Source organism: Grammomys surdaster, unplaced genomic scaffold (assembly GCF_004785775.1).
Source record: "Grammomys surdaster isolate TR1022 unplaced genomic scaffold, NIH_TR_1.0 126391, whole genome shotgun sequence".
NCBI classification, from domain to species: Eukaryota; Metazoa; Chordata; class Mammalia; order Rodentia; family Muridae; genus Grammomys; species Grammomys surdaster.
Window position 1 is genome coordinate 14,748,678 of NW_021621185.1, and position 22,337 is coordinate 14,771,014.

At 42.0% G+C, this 22,337-nt stretch overlaps 1 protein-coding gene across 2 annotated transcripts in view; it reads right to left on the reverse strand.

Annotated features, from left to right (window-relative positions):
* Rasgrf2 (Ras protein specific guanine nucleotide releasing factor 2) overlaps positions 1-18,046 on the reverse strand; it is a 221,661-nt gene extending 203,615 nt beyond the window's left edge. For both annotated transcript variants that reach the window (XM_028760160.1, XM_028760159.1), the window contains exon 1: positions 17,744-18,046. In XM_028760160.1, coding sequence (XP_028615993.1) covers positions 17,744-18,031 — 288 coding nt within the window. In that variant the 5' untranslated portion in view covers positions 18,032-18,046. The remainder of the gene's footprint in view (positions 1-17,743) is intronic.
* Between the last annotated feature and the right edge of the window lie 4,291 nt (positions 18,047-22,337).

Here is a 22,337-nt window from a genome sequence, read left to right on the forward strand (position 1 = left end):
AGATAGATAGATAGATAGATAGATAGATAGATAGATAGATAGATAGATAGATGATAGATAGATGGTAGGTAGATAGATAGATAGATGACAAATAAATAGACATATATAGTTAGTTAGTTAGTTAGTTAGTTGGTTAGTTAGTTAGTACTAGCAATACAAATCATAGCCAAAGTTCTATTTCCTTTCATAATATATTTTACTGTTTACATTGTCTTTAAATAAAAATATAGTATCTTTTATTTTCCCATCAAAACTAGATAGACTCTTTGCATTTAAAAGGCACTTTTTATATGCAAAAGAAAATGTCTAGAATCTCTCAGCCTTGCTTACTAAAGCACCACTGGGTACTTGGACACATATGTAAATGTAAGCACATGCACACACAGCAGCAGCAGCAGCAGTCAACATCCATGTTGTAAGGAAGCCTCTTTTCCTATCAGGGGACAGGTACACTTTCAGCTGAGAACACTATTCACAATCCTAAGGATGGGTCCATGTGTCCCTAAGCTATGAGGGAATTTAGGTGCTACAAATTCCAAAGCATATCACAATATTGTGCTTTTTAAAATGCTTTCCAAAGCATTTTCACAGGACTATAAGGATTCTGTTTTAAGCAACATTCTCCTAGAAAATAGAATTTGTGTTGTGCTGTCAATTAAGCAACAAAACACCCAATATGATTAACAATAATAACCAAGAAAGTCTAAATTCTAAAAATAGAAGGTTTTCACTTCTCTACAGCAACTATGAAAGTAACTCATATTGGCTTATCTGGGCCACCATAATGGGGTCAATATATACACAGTTTCAAAACTAGATAAGTGTGGGAGAGAAAATTACAGGTTGTCTAGAAAACACATTGCCGGGACTTTACTGTGAAGTCACTTGCCTGGACCATAAGGAGTTTGGAGATAGGCTCCCAGGGAGAGTGGTGGGAAGTTGCGGCGGGAGGGTGGGGGGAACCCACTTCTCTGCCAGAAAGGTTACCATGGAGAAGACAGTGGGCACCTCCGCTCCACACAAGACCCCTTGAACTATTTCTAGACAAAATAGTTTGTCTGAGCATCAACTTCAGTAAGCATCTTTATTCTAATTCACAGTGGTAAGTTTTAAAATAGAGTTTAGAGAGGCAACATAATTTAGTGGTATTCCTTAGAGTGCTGCCTATGTGTGACTGAGGTAACTGTCACCATCACAGGCTATGTGGAAAGCTGTGATAAGGATTGAAGGGGATCTCAGACCTGAGTGGAAAGGATCACGAGTCCATGGGGCAAGGCAGCTGTTATCCACAATAGAGGTGGAAAGTTTTAGTCTTCTGGCCCAGGAAGCTTTCATTGTTCTGGTCTTGTAGAATCACAAAGGTAACATAATCTAATGTAAGGACCCAACCAGCAAGTTTATCATTCCCTTAACCACAATAGGAAAAGTTTGAGCAAAGGAAAATGTACTCCCAAATGAGTAAACATGGGCATAGTGTAAGAGCCAGCTGTCCAGAGCCATCTACGGAGCATCTCTCTGTGCCCAGAAGAGCCAAGCGAAGGGATGGAGACAACTTCAGATAAGGGTGGGCTGGTAGGACTGTCTGCTGTGTTCCGTGACAGCTTTTAGAATGAACATGGCAGCCCAAGCACTCCATTTCTTATTTCTTACATGGCCGTGCCAGTCCCCATCTGTTGACTTATTTATGAAAAGGTCAAAGTTTATAGCCTATGTCACAACATAGGCATACATCTACCATGTATCCTGCCAAACACATAAATAGAAAAGTTATTTGAAAACAAGTAAAAACCAATTGACTCTTGTCTAGAGTTGCACATTTGTTTCTAAGATGGTATAATGACGTGCAGTCTAAGTAGTATAAATGTTTAGGCAAAGAATTACTAAAATAATAAATGTATACTGTGGTTAAAACAGAACTCAAAATATTAAAATGTAGGCATTGTTAGCAATATAGTAACTTTGGGCATTTCTATGTGTCCATCCAAATGGAATTCTTCCATAAGTCTTGGGCACTTTAGTTAATCTTAACAAACATAAACAAAATAAACAAAACCATTAGACATTTGGTCATATCCCTTCCTGTATACTAACTTCTAAAAGAACTGATTGGGTATTCAACCAGTTGCCAGAAACTACCTTGATTAGGCTGTACAGCTGGGAACTCGCTTAAGCTCAAGTGAAGCTGTGAGTTTGGTCCCCAGCACCACCAAACAAAACAAAAACTATCAAGGAATTCAAGGAATATGAATATTAAATAACAGAGTCTTTAAGGTAGAGACGTTAGAGACGCTGCCTTCACGAGGACAGCTAAAAGGGAGATTAGCTGTGGCCACTGCTCAGCAAAGGGACACAGGCTCAGCGTGCACAGCTCGGGCTTCATCCTCAGAACCACTAAATAAACAGCAAACGCTTGCTTTTCAATTGTTCCTTTCTTCGTTTGTTTACATGGCTGGACCAACCCTACCATATCTCACAAATGCCCTCCTGATGCTCCTCCAAGTACTGTTTACAATGGAAGGACAAAATATTATGAAGTAGTTTGAGAGCAAACTAAACACCCATCTATGGATGCGTGCTTATTATACATCTGCATGGTAGAAACTATGCTGTAATGTCATCACAAGCTCTTCAAGAAAGTTACTGTACGCTCAAAATATAATGTTCCGGGAAAAAAAATGGGATACAATTTCTGCAGAAAGCAGAACCCCAGTTATGAGCCCTTTGCAAATCTCTGTTAATTATATACACATACAGAAAAACACCTGTCAGGAAACACCTCAGAGACCTCAATACAGTTTTCTCCAAAGGATGGAATTTCAGGAGAATTAACTTAACTTCCTTCATTACATTCTGTGATTTTTTTCAATTTTTCCAAAATAAATGCTGCTTTATAAATGAAAAAACTGATTTTTCAAATGTTATGTCAAAGTTTGTAGCCTACAACACAACACAGTCATATGTCTACTGTGTGTCCTGCCAAACACATAAGTAGAAAAGTTTCTTGAAAACAAATGAATGTCAATTATCTCTTGTCTAGAGCAGCAAGTTTGTTTCTAAGATGGTGCAATGAAGTGGCAGTATTCCACTCCAAACAGAAGAAAAGAGCAGAAGTCATTGCAGCTGCACAGTATTTTCCCTTTCCGTATATAGTGTTGACATTCTCAGTAAAAACAAATCCTACTTTTAAAGCACAAACATCAATTTAGCCACTTGTTTAAAAAAAAGGTAAGTTTTACTTTAATACACAAAATATGTTCATCACAGTAGCAAGATCAGCCTAAGCTACCTGATAAGACCTTTTCTCATAGGTAGGTAGGTAGGTACCTACATACATTCATATGTACATGATAGATAAATAGATAGAAAATAGATAGATGATAGATAGATAGATAGATAGATAGATAGATAGATAGATAGATAGATAATAGATACATGGATTGATCATAAACACAAATATACATACATACAAACATACATGATAGATGATGGATAGACACATAGATATAAATACATACATACATAGATGATAGATAGATAGACAGACAGACAGACAGACAGACAGACAGACAGATAGATAGGAAATCTTCCATTCAGAGCCTTCTGAGATGACAGAGCTGACTTCTGCATCTTTAGTCCCAAGCATCGCATAGTGCTGGGCAAACCCCATGATGCAGGACTGAGCTGCAAGTTGAGACTGTGGATCCTTCAGAGGCTGTCACTCAGTCCATAGTCCCTCAGTGCCCTGGTTCTCAGGGACTTGTCCTGGACAGACATTGTAGAGGTCTGTAAAATAGCTTAAGGCTAAAAAAATGACCACAGAGAGCTTCGCTTAACTGATGTGCTTTGAGAACCTAGGGCAGAAACAGCAGCCTATACAATGGGTTTAATGAAAGGGTCCAGATCAGACTAATGAATGTCCCACTCTAGCTGCAAACAGCTTTGTCCAGACTAGGAGGGATAAGACTGGACACAAAAATGTTTCCCTACTCTTCGGAGACTTCTCAAGCTCAGTAAATGCTGGCAGAAGCCTGGGCCCGAGACATGCAGCTTGCCATTTAGTAAACAGTTGTCCTGGGAGAATGACTAAACTGCTCTCTACGTTCACGCAACATCTTCGTCTGCAAAGGAAACAGAACAGAGTCATCTCCAGGCTGTGAAGACTCAAGGTGGTAGTGTTACTATAGTGCTTGGATCACTGTTAATCCAAATTAGCCTGAAGTTAACAGTAGTTGGCCTGGGGGAGCAGCTCAGGAGACAAAGCACTCGCTATGCAAGCGTGAGCACTGAGCTCAGGTCCCCAGCACTCAGGTAAGACCTGGGCCCCTGCCATCCCAGCAGCAGAGGAGCAAAGACAGACGATCCCTAGAGCTAATAAGCAGCCATGCTAGCCATATTGTCCAGGTTCACTGAGAGATCTTGTCTCAAAGAACAAGGTGGAAAGCAATTAGGGAAGATTCCTGGGCTGGCTGGTTCTATGTCAACTTGACACAACCTAGGATCATCTGAGAGGAGGGAGTCTCAATTGAGGAAAATGTCTCCATAAGACCAAGCTCTGGGCAAGCCTGTTAGGCATTTTCTTAATTGGTGATTGATGTGAGAGGGTCCAGCCCACTGTGGGTGGGGCCATTCCTGGGCTGGTGGTCTTGAGTTCTTTAAGAAAGCAGGCTGAGGAAGCCACGAGGAGCAAGCCAGTAAGCCGAACCCCTCCATGGCCTCTGCATCAGCTCCTGCCTCCAGGTTCCTGCCCTGTTTGAGTTCCTGTATGACGTCCTTCAATGATGAACTGTGATGTAGAAGTATAAAGCCAAAATAATCCTTTCGTCCCCAAGTTGCTTTGGTCGTGGTGTTTCATCATAGCAACAGTAACCCTAACTAAGAAAATACCTGACAACCTCTGGCCTCAGTATACGTACATGTGCCCTCATATACATGTACATGAATACATACACACAATTATCAATTAACTGAGTCCTAGAATAGAGTGTATTACAAAACAGTGTGCATTTGAAAACTGAGAAATTAGTATTCTAAGTGAAATTATTTTTTTTACTCCCTAGCAAGAAAATAATTGGCTTAGGCCTACAGAAAGGTAAATATTCTAAATTAAATGTTTACTGACTAAAGGAGATGAGAGAGAGAGAGGGAGAGAGAGAGAGACACACACACACACACGCACACACACAGAGAGAGAGAGAGAGAGAGAGAGAGAGAGAGAGAGAGCACTATCCAGACATCCAGACATAAGAAAACTTTAAAACAGAAAAGCGTCAATTCCTTATGTGAGGAATAGATACGGATCATGCATGGGACTTTCAATGTACTTCAACTATGTACCTCATGGCCCATGAAAATTATAAAGCTAAATACATATAAAAGATAATATTAGAACTGCAGATTGATAATGATGTTTTATTTTGATTTCTTACTCATAATTATCACCTATTAATTATAAATTATATATAATATATATATTTATAATTATTGAACTGAGAGTAATAAACAGGTGTGTTTTGAGAAAAAGATAAGTTCTCCACTCTTCTCCAAGGAGTTTCACATGTTTGGACCACCATACACTAGGTGACTTGTAAGAGCCAGAGGTGCTGGATAACTTCAAGGAAACAGTGCCTTCCAGACACAGCAGGATTGATGCCCCTGTGAGTGCACAGAGGCTGTGGCAGCATGCACTGGACCTGCACAGGCTCAAACCACACCAAATTCTAGCACTGAGAAGGGGAGGTGGACACAAACTTGCCTCTAACTCTTTGTAATCCATACCTGCTGAGAATACAGAAATGAGTTTTCTCTAATGGAGTGACACTAGGTACATCTATCAAATTCCAGGGCAGGCCTCATACCCAGGAGTGGTGACTAACACAAAAACAGACACGGTTTTACGTCCTTTTGTTTGTTTGTTTGTTTGGTTGGTTGGTTGGTTGGTTGGTGTTTGTTGTTTTATTGGGGCTTTGTTTGCTTTGACTTAGGTTTCTGTGGGAAGATGTAGGAGGAGTTGGGGGAAGGGAAGAAGGGTATATGATCAAAAATATACTATATAAAAAAATTTTAAACAGTATTTAAAAAAAAGAAAAAATGATTGCTAAGTAATATTGGCCAAGTAGTTTATTACAGACAACCCTCCCCTCCCCACACACCAACAATCGCAAGTCAGAAACAATACAAATGAAGATGGGCTTGCAAGTATCTCTGAGCTCCCAAAACTCATAAACAGATGCCCCAGAGCAGGGACACAATGAGTCTGGGGTCTGGGATGTTTCTCTCCTCCTGGCATTTTCCAATATACAAATACAAAAAGCCAAGAGGTGGAGAAGCCAAGAAGAAAGCAGCAGCTATAACACAGACTGGGGACCAACACTGGCAATCTCTGGGGAGGGGGCAAAAGAAACTAAGGAGGAGGAGTTGTGTAAATGCCCTTGGCTTCTGGGTAGGATGCTAGCCTTCAGAAACCAGAACAAACTGGCAGGAAGGCTCTTGCAAAGCCTGAAGTCTGACCAACCAGCTCAATCCCAGAATGAATAGACTTCAGAATCCAGAACAAACTGGCAGGAAAGCTCTTGCAAAACCTGAAGTCTGACCAACCAGCTCAATCCCAGAATGAATTAATCCAATGCCTTGACATTAATGCCTGCAAGAAACTGAAAGTATTTTCCCTTTGAAGGAAAATAACATCACTGGGGGCCTCGAGTTGCTTCTGTTTATCACACACGATGTCCAGCACTATGCCAATCAAAATTACCAGGCATATAGGCGGCTATTAGTTTACCACTGAACCTTGTTAAAATGAACCCTTGGAGACACTGTGCTCCTCAGAGCTGAAACGGATATTTTAGGAGGGCCACACAAAGGCTCAAGTAAGAGAGTGGGAGGCACCAAGCCTTGCCTGTCAGATGGAAAGTGTTTATTCAAGGATGTACCTGGTCTGGGCTCATGCAACTTTACACCTTAAGCCACAAGCTAAGCATGGTAATGGGTGTCTATAATCCCAGCTACTGGGAGGCTGAGGCCAGCCAATCACAAGGCCAAAGACAGCCTGTGCAATGTAGCAAGGCCCAATCTCAAAAGACAAAATAAGAAAAGGAATAAGTGTCCTGTAGAGAATTTAATCTCTCACTCTACTACCCAGAGCAAAACCACTAACTTGCACAGCAAAGTACAGGACACAGAGCCTGGCTTCCCAAATGCCTGAGCTTAGTCGAGGTAGCCTGAGACCAGTGGTGCCTGCTGGACTGCTGTGTAGCTTGTCCATGGCCAATGTGGCCATGGTTACTCCAGGCTAGGGGTGAAACTCACTCGAGTGTTTCAGACTATGCCAGTGGCATCACTGTTCAGTTGTCCATGTACAAAACATACTGGCATGCCATACAGATTCCTCCTTGGGGATATAAACCTGGAAACAAATCATGCTGCTAACTGAACTGCCCAAATGATGGGCATAGATAGCCCAGTAAGGACTGGTTCTTCAAGGAGGCCAATTGGCCCAAACTGAAAATCAAGTCTCCCCATTTCTGACTCCAAGGCTACCAACTCCCTACAGACACTCACCCATTTGTTTCACAATGGGATGGGTCACATCATGGGAACCATTGATCCTCCTGCTTGTGACAGGTGGGTGACATCAAGTCTTTGAATGACTCTTGGGACACACAGTGTTCTCAGCACCATCACTAGGTCACCAAGTCATTGGATCATTGGGTCATTGGGTCATTGGGTCATTGGGTCAACTGTTTCCAATCATACAGTTGTAGACCTTGAACTAAACTGTGCACCACCCAGTAACGGGCTGGTTAGCATTTTATCCTTATCTCTTCATCCATTCATTTTGGGAAAGCACCTTGATCACCAGAGTTGGTGCAGGAAGGCATCAGCTTCCTTGGTCACTTTCTAGGTTTGCAATCAAAACAAAACAGGTGAAGATGACAGAAAGCATGGTCTAGCCTCCTCTCACACTGCCAGGCTCCTGTTTCTCCTCTCTCCAGCAGCACCAGCCTGGTTGGCAGCATAGGGAAAGGGTCCTCAGGGCATGAAACTGAATTCTGGCTCTATTTTATAAAGTTCCCTTGTGTGTCCCATGTGGGCCCCTTCCCCTTGAAAGGTAGGCATTAGCAGGGGATGGCTTAGGAAAAAGGTAAAGTTGGAGTTGGTAGATGGAGTTCCCAGTCTCATGTAAGTGGAGAAAGAGCTGGACTCAGCTCCCAGGAGTGCAACATCTTACACGTCAGGAGGGAACGCTAAAACATTAGAATTGTCTCATTTTTCAGATTCACCCATAGGCTCTTCCTACAAATGCAAAACACCCTGTTGTGGCAACTTCCAATGCACACTTCTGCTTAACTGAGTGTCGTAACTTCAGAGAGTTGTCTTATGTCTTCGACCACAATTTGACAAAACACAACAGCGGAAGGCCACAGCTCCTGCAGCTTCTATTCGATGTCACTCAAAATACTGGCTTATCATTATATTCAGATCAGGGACAAACAAAATGCCACTAAAAAAAAAATACTTGGAATACTGGGAACTTGGGCTACATTGATATTTATAACTTCCGTTCACCTAAAGATACCATTGAGGGGATGGAAAGTCAAGATATAACAAGAGTGTTTTCAATACACATAGCTGACAATGAATTTATCTCTTCATAGATACTAAAATAAATAGCATGTATTTCTAATAGTCAACCTTTTCATGTTTAAAAATGACAGATTATATAGCTTAACATGATACTTAGACTCCTACAAATCAATTCAATAAAAACTGGGCAGACAGTAAGTATCCAAAGGGTTCTCAGCTTTGTGGGGTTTTTTTTTGTTGTTGTTTTTTTTTTTTAGGCAATTCCTCTCTATGTAGCCCAAACTGGCCTCAAACATGTGGCAATCTGGCCTTAGTGTGTTGAGATTACAGACATGAGCCACTGTGCCAGCTTCAGCCTTATTATTTATTGGGTAAATTTACCCCAAAATGAAACATTAGTGTATGTTTACCACTAGACACGCTGATACCAAGGGCCTGATACCAAAGGCCACAAGAATGTATATAAACCAGATAGTTTATGTGCAACTGGGGGGAATATAGCGATAGAAACAGTTAGATTAAGCAGTAATATTGAAGCTAAATATTCATATGCCTTGCAAGCCAACACTTTTATCCCTATGCATGCCTATCCAACAGAAATGTGCTTGGGTGTGTATGTGCTTCAGAAACCTGCATATGCATCTCATAACATTGCTTACAGTAACTCCAAACCGGGAGCATCCCCAATGCCCATCCACCGTAGGATGGATTAAAAAGCTGCTGTACCCAGTGGAGTGAGAAAGAATTGATGCATCCAGAAACATGACGAGATCTCTCAAATAAGATGTTTCGGGAAAGAAGCCAACATGGAACACTGCAGTATGAGCATGAATTTGTGAAACTCAAAAGCAAGCAACAGCCATCGATAGTGTGAGAAGGAAGGATGCTGGTTTCCACGGTGGGGCAATAAGGATGAGCTGGCTCGAGGTTGGTTTCTGGAGGGCTGATCACGTCAGTCACCGGATCTGAGCTGAATCACAAAAATTTCCCCTATTTTATGAAAATTCATACAGTGACTCACTAAGATTGTTTTCTGTGTCAGTTACATTTTGAAATCTAGATTTGTTTTAAGTTTATTATTTAAAGAACATGTAAATAGTTTTTAAAGTATTAGAAAGTATGAATAATTATGAACATGAACCTAAGCAATTCAGACAGTAGGAGAAGAGAAAGCAGATACATTATTATAATAATCTTACTGATACAATGAGTCTGTAAAGCTGTTACTGAAAGAAGACTGCGGCCTCTCGTGACGCATAATATCAGCATTTGGAACATAGTATTAACTAGCTTGATTAATGCACCACACACTTCAGCAATGATGTACATCACGCCCACTAAATTTTCTATGAAACTCCCTGGGCCACAGACTTGCTATTTTACAATTAACTCACGGACTGGTGAGAAACTTTTGACTTTTTTTTCTCAAAAGCAAAATATGAAGTGAGGCAATCAGATTCTCTCAAAAAAAAAAAAAAGGAATCACAGCTTGAATAGAAGAGCAAATGAGAGATGCTTTGATGAAAAATTCATGCGTTGTGAAAAGGGCTGGACATCTGGGCATGGTCCAGTACACCTGTAATCCCAGCACTTGGAAGCCTAAGGCAGAAGAGGGATTGCTTGGAGTCCAAGACTAGCCTGGGCTACATGGTAAGTTTCAGGCCAGCCTGAGCTATAATATGAGAGCTTATATTATAAAATGAAACTAATGAGTTGGTAAACCTATGAACATGGTAGAAGTTAGAGACTCATGGGCCACAGGAACACACGTAGTTCGTGGCAACACAACATTGTAAAGCAGTCAGCTAAAAACACTATGCAAAGAGTAGTTAGGTCCTGAGAGAGATTAACTCAGAGAGATAACTGCCTTGTATGGCCTTATGGTATTTGCACAGTTGTTGGCACTCATATGTGACCATTATTTAAGACTACATGAGTTCACATTTCTCCCTTGCAATCAAAACAGCATAAAGCAGCCATCCATGGGAGACCCTATTAACCCTAGGACAAAACAGCAGTACCCACAAAGCAAACTACACACTTGATTAATGAGATCTTTGTCAACTGTTGGGGTGATGGTTTTGAAAATGGAGAAAACACCGGCTGACCTTGGTATTGCAAAACCACAAAGAATTGAATGTGGAGACACATTGGTAGCAACAGAGAATAAAATACTCATGCTTGATTCTAAGTAAGATGACCATAAAAGACTGATGAATGCACCTTGACAGGGGAAGGTCTTCAGATAAAAGAGCAGTTGGTAATTTAAATGTTTCTTTGTATAGGGTCCAATCATGCTCATCCCTGTATGCCATGATCATGCGTGGGTAAATGACTGAGTACAAACCTTCTATTTCTCCAGGGATAGCAGGCTTCAGTTCATCTGAAAGAGATGTCTCATCATTTTTATATCCTCCATCATAATAATATACCTATCACAGAATGAACTACAAGCTATTTCCAAGACAGGTCTTTCCAGAACTAAATCTATTGTGGTTTCCAGTGCCACCCAACAGCTAAACCAAAGAGGCAATACTTTTCTATGCACAAGTGAAATAATACAAATGTCTGAGGCTGGCTTTAAAATAAGCTCCTCTGCCTACCTCCTAACACACACACACACACACACACACACAGAGTGGGGAGAGGGAGAAAGGGAGGGAGGGAGGGAGGGAGGGAGGGAGGGAGGGAGAGAGAGAGAGAGAGAGAGAGAGAGAGAGAGAGAGAGAGAGAAAGGAAGAGGGTAGAGAAACATACACCAAAAAAAAGAAAAAAGTAATTAATGACCATTGGCGATTGCTTAAGCTAAATGCTGGCAGTTCATGAACTCTTGTATTCCATCTGTATTTTAATTTTTTTAAATAAAAGAAGTAACAAGAACTTCTCCCAAATGATTCTAGTAATAAAAACAAAACAGAAAATCAAAAGGTAGAAGGGCAGGATGGAGACCGGGGCTGACAAACATGCCTACTTGCTGTGCTTGGCTCTGTGCTAAGAGCTTGAGTGGACTTAACTTCCCATGAGGTCTATGATGGGGTATGCATGAACCCCCTTTTCTAGGTACTTTCTCAGCCCATCTTGGCATCACTAAGCTTAGAGAGATGTCTCAAGATCACAGGTGTTGTAAGTAACAGAGGCAAGACCTAAATCTATACGTTTTACCCCTAAAGCGAGCCATACCCAATTCCTCCACCTCTCCTGGTGACATTCTTACTGAGATTCTTACAAGTTTTTAAAAATCCATGAAAGTGCCCTCCAACTCCTACTCATCGCTGACATAGTCTCATCTGACTTATGAACTGAATTATAACACCATAAATTGACCCTTAGATCAAGCTTACCACCTTCTGGCTTGCACGAGGCTAGCCCTTGCAGCTTTTACATAGTTGCTCTGTAGGGTTGGGGAGGCTAGTCCTCTTGTTTACATTAGTCACATAAATGGCATGGTCTCAGATACAGTTCAGGAAATGAATCATATGTTGTCTAAATTAATCACCCTAAATAAAATAGAGGAACCCAGTAGCCATGCAAAATACCAGTACCCAGAGTCCCACCCTCCATTCCGATCCTCATAGTCTCCAAAATGCCTTTGTGTAAGCATGGCCCACACTTGGAAGTAAAAGAATGGCCTCAAGCTGCACACATTCATTTTTAAAGAGAGCTTGACTTGCATCATTTCATCTGTATCTCCTCAAGTCTTCAAGAAGTCCACTTCTCATCCACTTGCTTGGATGCTGTAAAACTGTTCTCTGTAGACTTCTTCAACTGCAGCATCATGTCTTCCATCAGAGCTCAAGAAGAAGCAAGTTGCATAGATACAGATCAACTCAAATGTGATCACTTCTTTTCTGCCTTTTTCCTAAAAGTATATTTGAAGCATTTTGTAGCCAATGTGAGGTGGTAGAAGGGAAATGGTTTGAGTCTTTATTTCTCATTGGCTCATGTGTTTTCTGGTAAAAAGGAAAATCATATAACCATGTTACCTGAATCTTTGACCCGCCTGTGACATTGATATTCTCTACAGGATCGGGGAAAGAATATACTGCCTTGTTCCTAAACATGCGGGCAATCTCATTTTAATTCCTTGAGGACTGAGCTAAAATTGAGAAGTTACACCAGTGAAAAATACAACAATGAATCTGAAAGGACGCCATGTTCAATCAACAGCCAAGTCTTCTAACAGACAAGTATTTCCCACAGTGCCAGGTCCGTACTTAATACCATCTAAATACTGAAAATGAAATAGTATTTCATTTAAATACTGGCCGTGATTTTACTATAGCATCACATCAAGACAGGGCTACCCTCTGAGAAATGAATAGTTTCTGTCACTGTGTGAACACTGCCAAGTGTGCTCACTGGAACTGAGATAGGGTGGCCCACAACACACCAAGGCTAAGGACATCACTGTGCCACAGAGTCAGTCCACCGCTGGTGGAAAGGTCATTTTGCAGTGCATTGCCCTATAGGCTCCAGATTAGGTGAACCAGTTTCAGAGCAGAATTTCTTTTGTGATTTCCACTCACCACACAGCTGTTGAGACAGAGCCTCACTCTATAATCAAGGCTGAATTTGAGCTCACAGCAATCCTCCTGCCTTAGTCTCCCAAATACTGGGATTATAGGCTGACTTTATAATCACATCTTGTGGTGTCACTAGTACAAATGAAAATATGTAAACTTCCAATATATAAATGTATTACAAAGAGTTAATATTCAACAGTCAAGGGAAACAAACTTAATAAACAGATATAAATCCCCTTAAAGGAGAAATAGACATAAAAGCACAAAGCCATTTTAAAATTATGAAAATTAGGATTCAAGACTTGAATTAAATACATGTTGGCAATCTGATTTATTTCATCCCAAAATGACTGTTAACAACTAACTTTTTCTATTCTGTACTATTTAAATTATATTTTCTACAGTATGAATATTTATGCAGTTTTGATCAAGAGAGATAAGCATCAACTTAAAATAGAGTTTGCAATAGACAGACAATATAACTGTTTTTAACTTCATGTCTTGGAACCAAATGTACAGAGAAAACAGTATCACACTGCAAATGTCTTCCATCTTTTTAGGTGTCACTTGTCACTGACTAAAACCCACAGACCAATGCAGCTCACAGGACAAAACATTTTTACATACAGCTAACACCCCAAACATGAGTTTTCCTGTGTTGTATTCTCAACACGAATTACAAAAATCTAAATACTAAAGTAGCCGGGATTCAATAACTAATTTTTACTAATCTATTTAAATTTTTCTTTTATTTAACTTTAATGGAAAAATATTTACTAAGTTCAAGTAAGAAATAGATATGAACATTTTTATAAGATTCAGAAAATATCTTAATTGTATTCAGTAAACATAGGAAAATGTGGAATTGGTTATTATACCGCTGTTCAAGATCATGAACTAAAATGGAAATTCCCCACCTCAGGCCTCTGCCCTCTACAAAGATTTCTGAATGTGAACGTGCATGCAGTTCTACCTAATAAAATGTTGAAAACTCCATGCCTTGAGAGTCAAGTTAGGAAGGTTAAAATGTCCGTCTGTCTAGTAACAAGGTGACAGAGAACTCACAGAACCTGTAGTCCCTTTCACATTAAATCAGCACAAATATGAGAAGCATGTATAAATTCTTCATGTCTCTAGAGCTAAGGATACCCCCCCACCAGCACCCCCCGCCAGCCCTCCACCAAGCAAGCGAAAGTAGGTTGAATACAACAGCAGATGAAAAAGAAAGACAGTCAGTACTGTTGCTAAACATCTTTCTTGCTTCAGGCAAGACACATAAGGCTACAAAAGTGGACCAGACCAACTGGGCTGTGTACTCTCTAAGTGCAAACACTTAAAAAGATCTTTCCAGTGAAGTGAAGGAATGTCACATGAAATTGGTTGTTTGGGAATGAGCCTCTCTTTCCTTTGAGCACGTGATGGTCTGATGGTGCACTTCTCAAGACTCACTGACAACCATTGGACTAGTCTTTAAACAAGAATAAACAAAACAAGGGGTTCATACATTGCATCCCCAACTCCTATCTCATCCAGGGTTGTTTTTAATCTGAGCTCAGTGGATTTAAATACAGCCTCCTCAACAAAGCCCTCTTCAGCATGCTTAGTCATCTTATCTGGAGTTGGACTTTACTTCTGTAGAAACCTGAGCTACAACAGGTAAAAATGAAAGTAATTAAGAACAGCGAGGAGGAAGCTGTCTGTGAGAGCTGGAGAGAGCTGGATGAGGTTGATGAGATGGTAGAGAATTGCATCTCACGTCAGAGCAGAGCACACCGAACCTGAGTGCTAAAGAGGGAAGCTTTCCCTTACCCTGAGTGGGGCTAACTTGGAAAGAAGTGTACTCAGATACATATTTGAAAACAGAAACATGCTTTTGGAGGCAATGAGTCACTTTAAGCATTTTTTTTAATTCACTTGATTATATCATCATTATTGTTCTAAAGAAATAGCCACTGTGGAAATGCTGATAAGACGGACTAATAATTTCCCAAAAAATCCTGAAACACCATGAGATCAGTGGAGTGGCACCAATAGTGCTCCAACTTGAGCATATTTGAAAAGCGAGCTTATTGATGAAAATAAAAGAAAACTTCAGGGTCTCTGTTCTGGTCCATTTTTAGAATTTTTCTTTGACTTTTGTCAATACACTTAATTTGAAATATTATTTAGGTAAATCAAACCAATTTTTTCTTATAATTTAGCTATAAAAATATATAACTAGAAATTTAAAGTGATTTGAGAAAGAAACAGAACTCAAGAACAGTTAGAAGTGGTTCAATGAAAGAATTGAGTCGTAAGTAACATCGAAAGATGCTGGATTCTGCCTCTGTAGACTGGTGACGCCTCTGGCTCAGTGGATGATGTCCCTTATAGGTTTGTGTGGCTACTGTCCTGATTTCTCAGAGTGCCCATTTCAATCATCTCTGTCCTTAGCTTTTCAGATGTAGTGTTTGTTACTGTTTATTTGCAGTTCGCGTCCTTACGTAGCAACAATGTTGCAGGGTTGTTGGTTTTTTAATAGGCTTTGAAGCAGATGATCACAGCACTGGAAAGGGACACAGTTAATTGAAGGGAGGCCAATTGCATGCAATATAGACTTAGGATGGAGAGCTTCTCCTTTCCTACCTCCATAGTGTCTCTTAATTCTTCAGTTGCCTCTAGGAAGCAGTGTTCAAGAAAAGCATTATTCAGCCAGGCTGACCCACGTCAACAAAGCATTTCTAACATACAGGAAAATTTTAAAATTCTCCAAGCCCAATTTCAAATCCTTTCTGGAATGTTTACATCTCAGTTTTATTCACAAACCCCAAAGGTCTCAATTCCCAACCTTCCAAATATGCACGAGATGACAGGCACCTAGAATCCCTAGAATCCTGACTATTCAGAGAATTCAAGTCTCTATTAGAGTCTGCCTTAAAGAAAACTGTCCTGGTGATTGAGTCCTGCCCTTTTCCCAGCCAAAAAAACCAAACAAACAAACAAAAAAAAACAATGCTTTGCAAATAACATTGGCAAGTTCGACAGCCATAAACCTCTAACTGCTCTCGAAGCCCAGTTCCAGAGTAACCAAAACGTGGTTATTTGTGAACCTCAGAATACATACAAAGGAAACAACGACTTTAGAATTGAGTCAGGGGTATGTATTCAAACTATTTTAAAGGACCCTGTTTTATTTTAGACATAATGGGACTTAAAATCCCATGGGGGCGGGTCTTATGGGTCTTCTAACACTTACTATTCAAGAACACACATACATACATACATACATACATACATACATACATTCATACACACACATACACTTTCAAAAATATGTTTCCTTAAAACTGTTCTTAGATTCTAGTCTGCACAACTTTGAATTTTCTGCATTTCTAATACCTGTATCTGCCAGCTTAGAAACTAGTTTTCCAAATGACTGAGAGCATCTTCAAAAGTCAAAGGGCATCTTTTAGATTTTGAATGCCTAACTCTTCTGCTGTGTTTAAGCCCTTATCATTTACCAAAGTTAATGATTTACAGAGGAAAACCAAAAGCAATCTTGTGCGTGGTGTGGTTTCAGTTCCTCTGAGTTCTAAGCTTTGTTTTAAGAGGCAGAAAAATGAGGTGGCCATGCTAACCACCATTGTACTGCAGTAACCTCAGAGGTTTACAGTACACGCAGTCTGGTCAGATTTGCACGGAAAATTCAGCCTAGAAACATTTTTTTTTTTTCTGGAGCAGTAAAGGCAACCAGTTCCCCTGCCCCACCCCCACACACCTCCCTCCTCCAAGGTCTGGAATATAGAGGCAAAGAGAAAACATTTGGCTGAATGAAATCATTCCTCTTTAACTTTAATAAACAAATGGCATTTGAAATCAATATGGTTCCTATTTTGCAGGAACGAGATTCAGAGGTTAAGCCATTGCCTTCTCCACGCCTTGAGCACACAACAAACCCGTTCAAATTATGACCTACAACTAAAAGGTCTCATTTACTTTAAAGCACAAAATGTTCTTTTTAAATGCCCATGTTTTAAAACATAACTCAGGGACAAATACTAATCCTCAGGAGACAGTGTCTTTATGCTGACCTCGGTGGTCAAACATCCACAATCATACAACGCATGATTGTCAAAAGGACCAACAAAAGCGTCTGTCTTGGTAGCAGTACTACCCGTGAGCCATCACTGGCAGGTAAAGAACTCTGCTGGTCCTGAGCCAGTGAAAAAAGAAACCAAACTTTCCCAAATAGGGTAGTTTGGTCTCGCCAAACCTATCTAAATCTAACAGGTGTCACCATACGTCGTCACCACACTAAGGTCTAGAGCAGCACGGAGTGGTTAGGGAAGAAACTGAGAGAAATCTGACCTGACCTCTAGAAGGATTGTAAAGGAAAAAACAAAACAAAACAAAACAAAACAAAACAAAAAATCCTAAGCTAAACCAGCCTGGTCTCTAGCCCAGATGATCCCTAGGCGGAGGGGCCAAAGGATGGTGTTGTCAGAATCTCTCTGCTCACTCACGGGGACATGCGTTGCTGCAGGGTCTCCGAGCACTGTCCCTGCGCTGTCCGCTGTCCACCCAGCACCAGAATTGGACAAGCAAGACAGCGAGGTGCCTGGGGCTGGAAGCTGGGGGCAAAGGAGGGTTCGAGGTACCTGTTTGTCCAGCGGATCCCGGGCGCCAGCGGGTCCTGCGTTGGTCCTGGGTGGTGCGGGCGTTCGCTCACAGCTGCAGCCTTCTAGAAGGTACATGCCCGCTGGGCGGCCGCTCTGCTCGCCTTCAAAGTAAAAGAGCACATTCTGGTAGAGAGCGAACCACTTCTCGTGCCAACGGCTCGCCTCGGCAGCCTTCTTGCTCAGGAAGCCGCGCTTGGTGCCCTCCTTGCGCGCCAGTAAGGCTAGGTACAGGGCGTGCCCCTCGTTATAGCGCACGCTCTTCTGCATGACGAGAGCGCGGAGGGACTTCTGGTGGCAGCCTCAGTTCTGCGGCGGGGTCATCGCCTCCCTCCGGGAGGACGCCTGCCACTGGGCACCCCGCTCGCCACCCAGACCTAGGGCGCCTATCCGGGCTGGGGCACGGTCTCCTCCCCGACCGCGCCCTCTCCGGCCCCCCGACGCCTCTCGATCCCCGGAAGCCTGGTGCCGAGTGGCCCTTCGAGGGAGCCCGCACCTGTGTCACTCCGCCTGAAGTGTTGCGGGAGCCCAGCCTCTGCGGCAGGCTGCGCTATGCTATAAGACCCGCGGCAGCCAGAGGACTGTCCTCGGGCTACGCGCTCTGGGAGACAGAAGGTAAAACGTCACGTGGGAGATCAGCAGTAATCGGCTTGGAGACCGATTTAAAGGGTAAAGCCAGCGCGGTGGCGGCCGCGGAGGCGCTGCCTGTTCGCCCCAGCGCACACCCTTCACTCGCCTGCCAGGACTCTGGCCTCCGCCTCTGCCCAGGCCAAGCCTGAATGAGGTAGCTCGCCCAGGAGAGGCAGGAGCGTGGTAGCACCCGGCCACTCACTGCACAAACACGCACAAATGTGCCCTCACACATACACAGGCAAATGCACACTGAACACACACATGAAGACCAATGCATGCACACAAACACACAACGCTCACATTCGTTCACAAAGCACACATGCACATAAATACAATAAGCACAGGCATACAAGCATGCGTGCACTCACAACATAAATTAGCAAATACCCTTTCACCCAGTGCTCGCAGTTATACACATAAGAAGAGTACAACGAACAATCATGAATAACACATTCCTATGCACAGATACTCGTTCACAATTACAAAACTACACCCATGATATGCACTTCTCAAAAAACGCAAGCCCACAAATTTGTACTTAAGCAGGCAACTACATATATGTATATACCTTAGTGCTATCTCAAACACTCTCATATTTACTGTACCCAATGCATACACTTTATAATCATATACACATCCACACCAAGCGTACACCTAGACAGAAATACACATACACTCAACACACACACCGGCCCTTTCTATCACACACAGTCACAAACATTTACATGCAAATGTGCAAATACACACTCATAAACACACTCATCAGATACGAGCACTTACAGACAGAACAGACAGATGTATGGGCACTGGGAGACACACATTTTGGCAGCTCATGTGCCCGAACTCACACTCACAAAAAGGCTCAGTAGTAGCAGGTGGAGTCACAAGGTGGCTTTGCATAAACCACAATGTTGGCTTTTCAGCTTGTACCTGCACTGTACAGGTCAAAATTATCTGTGACTGTTGACAGGAGACATGGAGAATGTTCCCAGAAAACCAGCAAATGGAAATTCCTTTTGGACACCTGTTATGTGATTAAGATTTAAAAAAAAAATGCTAAATGTTCAGTATGGCGTTTTAAATAAGGAGGGAGGGGATAACCTTATCAGGGAAACTGCTGTCAGGGGCTGAGCTGTCCCCAGTGGCCAAACTGTCACACACAGGCAGAGCAGAGTCCCTTGTTAAGACTGGGATTCATTTGATTAACAAATCTTACAGCTACTGCTGGAAAACCAAGACACTCTGCTCAAACAAAACACAAGTGGAAAAGAATTGATGTTCCAGCAGCTTCGAGAGAGAATTGAACCCCACAGGGCTCTTTTGGATTCTGCTTCACACTCTTTTTATTCCCCAGAGCCAGGTTTTAAAATGAGTGGCCAAAAGAATATTGTGGAAAGAACAGAATAACAAAATCCCTCTTTTCAGGGCAGTGAATTGATGGCAATACACTTGTCTTGTCCTGCAGTTGTGTGCTCACAAATTGATCGCCACAGGGTCCTGCCTGTTCTGAAAGGCCGTCTTTGCAGGATGTTTTAACTCTGCCTCGCTGAACAGCTGAGTGGTTTTGCATTTTACTGGCAAGGAAAACTTCACTATTAAAATCCATGTAATAGGCAGATTGCCATTTTGAAAGGACTGTGAGAGAACTGTAGCCACCCTCTAACATACTTTATGTATCTGAAGGGCAGTGCTGTGTTGAGCTGAAGGCTTGCACGGTTATTTAAAGAAAAACAGTTAAATTGCTGTTCCCAAGGTTCTAGAAGCAAGGAAAAGAGTAATTGCCTTTGGGGCCTTTTCTTTCGTTCTCTGTGGTCCAGTTGCATGCAGATCTGAGAAGAGGCAGCCAGAGCATACCCGTGTAGTTGAGCACTCTAGTTTCAAACAGGAGCCAGAATGGATCTCACACCAGGACAAAAACAATTGTGTCCTAAGTATCCATCCATACCTTCTAACCACTTCACATTTCCTCAGATGTGAATGACTTCTTTCTTCAGTCTGTGCCATCTCTGACATCCAGCTATAACCCACTCCCTTAAAAATGTCTTATTTGAGCCCCAGGAAGTATTCATCTCAACCTTTGTCTGATCTCACTTTCTATTATGCTATGCGAGGTGTGATGAACTGCATCTGCCCAAGGCAGTATAAGAAAAAAAAAACTCTCTTTTCCTCCATGGTTTGGTTGATGACTGCAGTATTGTTGTAGTTCTCATATATTGTATGTGTACGTATGTTTGTGTATGTGCATGCACATGCACACGTGCATGTATATGTGTGTATACATGTGTATGTGTTTACTGCATGTACATGCGTGCACACAACTGTGTGCATGTGTGTATGTGTGTGTGAATGAATGTGTGTGGGCATGCATTATGTGACTGTGTCCATGTAGAGGTCAGGGAAAGCTTGGCTATTGATCTTCACCTTCCACCTTATCTGAGATGGGTTCTCTTTTTGTTCACCACCACATATGCCAGGCTGGCTGGCCTGCAATCGTCTGAGGATTTTTCTGTCTCTGCCTTCCATTTCATCATAGGAGAGTGGAGATTACAGACGCCTGATACCGTCTGGCTTTTATATCAGTTTTGGAGATCCAGGTACATGATAAGTGCTTTGCCCAACGGAACCATCTCTCCACTTCCTACACTGGATTTTCATTATGGAAATTCACTGCCACCGTTATTGGCCAGAAGTTGATATCCTCGGTACTATTCTTGGATGGTATGGAATAGTGTGCCTTGTGCAATCAGTGTGCTCAGTCCAGAGGAGGGTTTCATGGTTAGGAGCATCTCACTTGATTCTTTGTAGCAATGCTGAATCCTTAATGGAATCCAGCACCTAAGGGGAGGGTTTATGTGCAGTAAGCACATAAGTGATCCGTAAGAAAGTCCTAGATTTAGAAATGACCAATTTAGAAATCTTCATTGAATTGTTCAAGAAAGCACAAAGATCTACAAATTGAGGTCATTCTGTGAGTCTTTAAGGGGTGAAAAGAACTAGAAATCTATGGGGCATCTAGGAAGCCACAGTCAGCAAGTGTGTAGCCAGCCTCTGGGAGCCATCATCCAGTGGAAATTACTCCCTGGGCTGTGCCTTCCCGCACCCCTGGATCATGCCCTCCTGAAAGGGCCAGAGGGCAATAGAGATAAGGGTGCTTTTCTAGCCCATCTCAAAGGTTAGCAACTAGACTCTTCTTAAAATAGATGGTAACAGGCTCTTCTGTAAATTCACTGCTTTCCTCTATTGAATTTCATTAATTCTTTCCTGGGAGGATCTTTTTGTGTTAAGGGTTGGTTCTAATGCTGTCTCAACTCAATTCTGCTCCCAAAGGCCGAGTTCCCAGACGCTGAGGGTCTCCACCCCCAGATGGATTTGATTGCCAATGTCTGAACAGGTAGATTGAAGCAAGACCTGGAGGTTTGCACGGGCGAGGAACCAAGGGAGAGAGAAAAGGAAGCAGAGATCGCCATGACAGGGAATAAGGAAGAGCAGACCTAAAGGCCCACCGACATGGGAGCAGTGGCTGCATGGGTACCTTTGGGTTGTGTTTCGGGTAGCAGAGATGAAATACAGATTTTAAAAGATGTAAACTCAGAAGTACCAGAGGGGAGTGTTTACTAGCAGTGGGAAGGATTAGAACTTCTCAGCTTTTGAGCTAGTCAAGGTGTTTAAAATTAACTGGTGTGTGTGTGTGTGTGTGTGTGTGTGTGTGTGTGTGTGTGTGTGTTTTATTTGTGAATCCAGGCAACTCTGGTGGGTGGCCAGGAATGCAACCTGCCAAAGCGGTTTACCCAAAATTACCACTACAATTTTGTAGCATTTTTTAAAGACCAAAATGCATTTCTCACTGTTGCACGTGACTTTTGCTACCCCACCTTAACTCCAGCAACAGACCACACTACCAGCCCTCACTCAGATTCCCTTGAATCCATGGATACAAAACACA